Source organism: Lucilia cuprina, chromosome 2 (assembly GCF_022045245.1).
Source record: "Lucilia cuprina isolate Lc7/37 chromosome 2, ASM2204524v1, whole genome shotgun sequence".
Classification (NCBI taxonomy): Eukaryota; Metazoa; Arthropoda; class Insecta; order Diptera; family Calliphoridae; genus Lucilia; species Lucilia cuprina.
In genome coordinates, this window is record NC_060950.1 from 71,298,836 (window position 1) to 71,305,820 (window position 6,985).

At 27.2% G+C, this 6,985-nt stretch overlaps 2 protein-coding genes across 3 annotated transcripts in view; one reads left to right on the forward strand and one right to left on the reverse strand.

Moving 5' to 3' along the window:
- LOC111679162 (coiled-coil domain-containing protein 43) overlaps positions 1-1,258 on the forward strand; it is a 3,870-nt gene extending 2,612 nt beyond the window's left edge. The window contains exon 4 of the mRNA XM_046952820.1: positions 847-1,258. Coding sequence (XP_046808776.1) covers positions 847-1,113 — 267 coding nt within the window. The 3' untranslated portion in view covers positions 1,114-1,258. The remainder of the gene's footprint in view (positions 1-846) is intronic.
- Positions 1,259-1,904: 646 nt separating this feature from the next.
- LOC111679169 (glutamic acid-rich protein) lies at positions 1,905-5,905 on the reverse strand. 2 transcript variants are annotated; one of them, XM_023440690.2, is made up of 3 exons: positions 5,671-5,905; positions 4,628-5,185; positions 1,905-4,040 (listed from the first exon to the last, which is right to left on the reverse strand). In XM_023440690.2, the coding sequence occupies exons 2-3, from the start codon at positions 5,174-5,176 to the stop codon at positions 3,660-3,662; spliced, it is 930 nt and encodes a 309-aa protein (XP_023296458.2). In that variant the 5' UTR covers positions 5,177-5,185; positions 5,671-5,905; the 3' UTR covers positions 1,905-3,659. The 2 variants fall into 2 exon arrangements, with proteins under 2 accessions (XP_023296458.2, XP_046808769.1); XM_046952813.1 differs by lacking the exon at positions 5,671-5,905 and adding an exon at positions 5,353-5,649.
- Positions 5,906-6,985: the final 1,080 nt, after the last annotated feature.

Sequence of the window (6,985 nt, forward strand, 5' to 3'; positions counted from 1 at the left end):
TTTACTACAGGTATTTTAAGCTAATTATCGTTTTTGGATATACTTTTATCGAATTTAGCTTAACAACGGTTAGTAAGCATGTTGTAAGTTTTTTTGCATAAGACTGTTTGTCTTTTATTTTGACAATATTTTACTTCAAATATTATAGCTTTAACGTAAGGATAATAACATCATAAAACGTCCTATAGTCAGGAATGTCTCAAAACAGTACCTTCCATTTTCTTTATTCCTTTACATAATGTTGCTTTTAGTGTACACAACAAAATATACAAATTACAAAAGGGGACAATGGAGGAAAAAGAAAAATTTTGAAATTTGAAACACAAAAAAAATTGTGCATTCACAAAAGACTAAAAATTCTATGGAAATGATTTCGATTATTTTATAAATATTTTTTGGATTACTTGAGATTCTCTCATTATCCCATTTTGCAATTTTTTATATATTGTTAAATATACTTGAAACAATATTATATAAAAGAATAAATAAAATATAAAGTACCTTTTTGATATATCGTTGACTAACTGATGTTTGGATATTACGTACGTTAAAACTATATTTTAAATAAAATACTGTCAATCTACAAGTCTTAGGCTTTAATTAGGATAAATAGATTTAAAAATATTTCAAATTATGTCAAATAAATTAAAAGTAAACTTTGTGCCTTGATAATGAATTTAGATATTTTGGGGAACTTTAAAATTCGTATTTATACAAAGAATATGTGTACAAGTTTTATTAAAATCGGAGAGAACAAGGTACAAAACCTCTTTGAAATTTGTTGAAATGATCCATGCACTTTTCAAACACATTTTATATATATTTATTTATAATATATTTGTAAAGACCGAAGTTTCCGAAGACGAATATGAAGCTGCTCAATCGGATGAGGAGGCTGATAAACATGGCAGTGGCAGTAGCAAATCCTGTGGATTAGAACGAAACACAAATTTTTCGGACGTTGTTGCACTGCAAAAGGAAAAAAGAGAACAGGCACGTTTGGATTCTGCTGCGAAAAAACAAAAAGATAAGGAAGATAGAGAAAAACAAAAACAACTCCGGGAGGAAAAGAAGGAGAAACGTAAAACTGTTAAAGGGGAGCGTAGACGGTAGCAAGTGGGTACTCCGAGGAATAACATTAAAGGTATTCTTACAGTAAAATTCTACCATCTTCTTCCTATTTTTTGTAGTTTGTATTTAATTAATAATTTGATATAGTTGTTTTTTTCCATTTTCTTAATAAATTATTGTGTTGAAATTAAGAGAAAAATATAAGCGTTATTAATATTTAAAAACAGACATATAATTATACCAATACCCATACATATTTATATCTGTCTGTAAGTATGTATATACTTGGAGTTATAATATCAGAAATTAAACACATTCAATTAGACGCAACCGGATTTTGAGTTAATTTAAATTTTAAAACCAAACCATGTGATGCAAAAGCTTAATATTTTCATTATAAAACCCTTCTCAATTCTTCAATGTCATGTCTTAGAGAAGAGTCAGTACTAGCTTATTTTGCATCAGTTTTGGCTAACCAGAAGTTACATAATAGCTAGCCAGAAGTTACTCCGCTAAAAGTTAGTTGAGCAATTTTCTTATATATTTTTTAGAAATTTATTCTAAAATGCATATATAATCCATATGCAGCAACATTCTCTTAATATGTACTATTATGTTATATTATTCATAAACATATTCCTAAAAAATGACTTATTATTAATAAACATTTAAATTTTTATTGTTAAAAGTCCTACAGGGGAAATACAGATTAACTACACGTTTTTATATTAAATTTTAATTTCAGAAATTTATTTTCACATTTATATTACAAATAATCATTATATAATAGTATTTTTGACAAGTTTTAAGTTACAGATTTAAAATTGATAGGCATTAATAAAATTATATCAATATAGTTAAATGAAAATTTTTAAATATAATACAACACTAAATAAAAATATGAGCAACATTAAGACAATTTCATTTTTAATATTATAATACTTAAAACAATAATTTTGAGAACGTGTCTATTTCATGCTCAAATGCGTTTTAAATAGAATGTTGTGTGTGAATTTAATAAGAAATAGTACATAATTAAATACCCAATTTTCATATAGGTTGAACTTCGATAAATAAAATTATTGAAAACGAGATTTAGGTAATTAAAATTTCTTTTCTGGTTTTTTGCTGTTGTTTAAAATGTATTTGAGCTTACAATTTCATGATTAAAATACGAAATCAATTGAACCATGATGCAATTAGACGAGCGCGGGTTCAGCAACAAATTGAATATTTTTGTTCTCTAGGGTTTTGTCAAAATGAAATTTCTAAAATTGAAAATAATAAACCACTGAACACCTAATAAACATTGGAATGAAATAGTTTTTGTGTTTTTCACAATGTTACATATAAAACCGTCGTTGCATTCAACTTGTATCTGGAGCAGGACAGTGTTTTAATACCTCTTCATCTGAAACTTTTATGAAAGTGAGTCGTAGGGATTTATGAAATTAGGCCCTTAATTTATTTTGACACAATCCAAACACTTTTTAAGTAAACAAATAAAAATCAGCTACCTTAACGATTTCACCTTACTTGGTGCATCCTGAATTTAACCCTTTTAAAATTTGTGATTAATCGTTTTGTTGAATTTATATATTATTTTGTTTGAATATATAAATAAATAAATTAGTTGTTTTTAACTGAATTTATTTTTAAATATAATATAATATTGTTACTATTGAAAATTAACCCCAGTATTCGTTGCCGATAATAACGTTTATCAATAAATCATTAATACTTAATATTTTGTTGCCAAATATTTATTTATTATCTTGGCAAATTTGATTTAACTAAATTTTTATTAAACCTATGTCAGCCCCAAACTACTTTCTTAAATTTAGATGGCTTAAATAATATTATTCTTTATTCCTTAAAATTAAGATAAAAACTATTATCATAATGTTAATTTTAAATATTTTTATGTTTTTGAAGGCTAACTTTCGCTGTGTTATTGCATAATTTTATCGAATGAAAAAAAAAACATCGAGATACTACGTGTAAATCTTACTATTCAAAACGATTTTAATTTCGTATTGAACTTTACAATTGTGTATATTTTATGTAGACATTTCTTCCATATCACTATAATTAAATTGCATGTGTCAGTATAGTCACCCTGTAGGATATTGAGTTAGCTTTAAACTAACTTATGGTTAATCACAAATAAGTAAGAGTTTTCTTATATTTTTATACTATTTTACCAAATTATTGTTGAATATAAATGCAATCAATTTCTTTTTATATACACCATTTTATATGTATATCTTATATTATTATTCCTAACTAAAAATATTAATATATGTAATATTGAAATGTTTACTCATTTTCTCGATCATTTTTGAGTTACTTTGAAGTTAGTCATAATAAGTTAGAAAAAAGTTAACTTGATTTTTAGTTAACTCACAAAATCCTACAGGGCAGTATTGTAGTATTTATTTTGGGTAATTTTGCTGGCCATATTATTTTATATTATAATTATGCATTTATGTTTTCTACAGAATTGAAAGGGATTTTCGTTGCCTTATATCGATAGTTGCTGTAGTAAGTTATCTTTTCCATTTATTTTCACTCTCGTCGTAATGTACTTAAGCATCATCAGCTTCATCATCTTCTTCAATATCGTCATCGTCATCTCCTTCCAAGTCACCTTCATCTTCCTCCTCATCATTTTCTTCTTCAACTTCTTCCTCATCATCATCCTCGTCTTGATGATGTTTTGTCACAGTTTCACATAATTTTTTAAGATTTTTCTTGTCTTTTACACAAATTTGTTCGTTCTCAGCAATGTCTGACTTTTCATCACTCAAAATATCATCGTCAGTATTGTTTTTATACTTTAGAGCCTTATGATATATTTTTTGCAATTCAGATGGGTTAATTATTTTAACACGTCGGTTGCTAGAATCTATGGACGTGACTTTAATATCATAAAAATCAGAAATGCGTTTGTCGTCGAAACTGGAGTACTGTATAGAAAAAATAAAAAAATACAAAGGTTTTATCAATACTTGCCCGTTAAGTATTTAAGGTTTTGTAATATTTTTATCGTTTTAAATTAATTATTATTACAAACTACATCTTAATCACATCTAAAAATGCGATAATAATTTATATATTATTCACTAATATTTCCTTACAAATGAAAACCCAGTTAAGAGTGAGAAAAGAGATGTAGAAAAGTCATTATTAATAACATATTTGAAGTACATCAAGGTTTGCTGAAACCCCAATGAAAATTACATTTATAGAATGTGTTTTACTGTTGACATCCAAATATGGGATTTTTAATGCTTCTAAAACTGAGATTAGATGTAGTTCAGAGTTGCCAAAAATGATCAACATGCCTCCAATGACACGCTGATGTAAAATTCTTATATAGCGTTTTCGCCCGAATTTGAAGCACTTCGGGTTACTAGATGTGATGAAAATACTACATCTTTTTCCACACTTCATTTGCTGGATTATTGTATTTGTCAAATATATACATATAAAATTCATATATTTAAATTATCGATTAAATCCTCTTTTACAATTTGCTAATTGGATAACTTACCACTGAGCTTGATGTGAATATATACTGTTCTGGTGTAGTTTTAACACGTATATATTTTTGTAGCAAATTATTGCTATCCTTACGCCATAAACACATACGACTGTTTTTATTAAAGTCTGTTCCTGTCAAATCCTTAATGTATACTAATAAATTTAAAGTTTCTCCAGAGTCATCATTGCCAGATGTGGATGAATTCTTGTCAGAATATTGCTTTTTTGGAGGTAAACTTGATGGTTTTTTTGTTGATGGACCGGATATGGTTTCGAATTCATTGTAGTCGTAGTCGTCTTCGCTTAGTTCATCTTTATCGTCATCTTCGCTTTCTTCATAGGTGGCTTTACGTTTTGAATTTTTATTAGGTTGTCCTGAATTACTTTTACGCTTTCGTCCCCTCTTTGATGGGACACCACTACATTTTTGTTGTTTTTGTTTTTTACCGTTTTTATTGGATGCTGACGGTCTCCAATCTTCTTCGGAATCATCGTCATCACTATAATCTTCTTCGGAATCCACAAATGTGGTAGTAACCATTTCCGTACGACTGCGCATCTTCTCAGACTGGATGTTAAACAAAATATAAAAATATGCAATTGTTTTGATTAAATTACGTTTAAGGTAGTGTTATTTTATATATATGAATGTACGTACACACACATACATACATATATATTTTTATCTTTGTTTGCTCTTAAATTAAGAAGATTTTTTACAGAAAACCTGCATACATGTGTATGTTTTAGCCACAGTATCCTTTTTCTATTTGGAAATTTCTTTTGTAAAATAACCAACTAACAACTGACGAAAAAAATCAAATAACAAATTCACTTTAATTTTAAGTTTTTTACCGAAGTGTTAAAATTGTTTAGATACGTAATTTTTAAACAATTTACATTAATATTTAATAATGTTTACTGATAAATTTATAAAATTTGATATTGTTTCCACTCCGTATGTATATACAAGATGTTCGTGTATATATATGTGACTTCGTCAATGTGTTGGGTTTTTAGTCAATTTATGCAGGCATTTATGTATATACATACATATGTGTGTATTTTGTGAGGTTCTGTTTTCTTCCCGGATATTTTATTAGTTTCCTTTTTATTTTAGATTGTCCAGAAGATGTTTTATTTCACATCATTGAAAAAATATATACCATCACTTGGGTAATTTTTTTGTGTCTATATACATTTGATTACGGGGGATGATGAGTAAATATTGTGGAGAAAAACACAAAAACAATGTCTGTTGCATCGTTGTATGAAAAAGCTCTTTAAATACTATTTGCACCTTAGGATAGAGGAGTTTGTGTTTTTTTTGAGAACAATATTCATAATTATTTACTGATACGTATCAGTTTTAAATTTTATGATTACTAATAATAAGCTTTAAGTTCATTGAGGTAACAAACCAGTAAAAAGCTTTTTAATTGCTATTCTTCTTCATTTGGAATTAAAAGTTCTCAATACTAAAACAGACAAGCTTAAAACATATGTATATATGTACACTAGAGGTGGACCAAAAATGTCGATTTTGTTTCGATGATTCTTATTTTGTTTATTAGTGTCTAAAACTTATTGGCATATATGAACACATGTGTGTTTAATTTTCCCAGAACTCGTCGGTGTGATGATAAATTTTTTTCGTAACATTTCGGTCAAATCTTAACTTCTAAAGAAAAATATTCTTTTATTTCTTTACCACACTATGCAATTTTTTGCTAAAAAAAGTCTTATGCAATTTCTTTTAAGGATTTATAAACGCTTAATGGAATACGAGTGGAAATTCTATAATAAAATTACGTTAATTTAAGAATAATTTTATCAATATTAAAAAATTATTTTCTTAATTTAAGAGATAGCTATCTAAAGACTTTTGTTACATCGATGCTATCCAAACCGATGTTTTAAGTTCGGTCACATTGCGCAGCTGTCTTAAGTCCTTTGGATAATTTTTGGGTAGGACCAGTAGGAGAATAATTACATCGACGCTATCTAAATCGATTTTTTTAAATTCGGTTACATTGCCCATATAAGTCAGAACTGTAATTGATTTTTACGGGTTTTATTTTTGTATGGAACCAGTGTATCCTTTTATGCGAAACGAATTAATATCACAATGATAATATTTGTTCAATTCACAATCGATGTCATATCGTTTAAGACATAAAAATGTTTCAAATAAGATTTTTTGAAACAAAACCAAATCAATAATAAAATAATTGTCTCATTTATTTCAACAAAGCTAAATAAATACTTTCGCTTAAACAATTTCTAAAATTGAACATTTTTTTCCTGTCAGAGGACAATATATCACCAAAGGGTTATATATATCACCTACTAGTAATTCATAAACCAT

Coding starts and splice junctions, on each gene's coding strand:
- LOC111679169 (XM_023440690.2), bottom strand. CDS start 5,176: ATGCGCAGTCGTACGGAAATGGTTACTACCACATTTGTGGATTCCGAA. Junction 4,041..4,627: donor TATTCACATCAAGCTCAGTG/GTAAGTTATCCA, acceptor TTTTCTATACAG/TACTCCAGTTTCGACGACAA.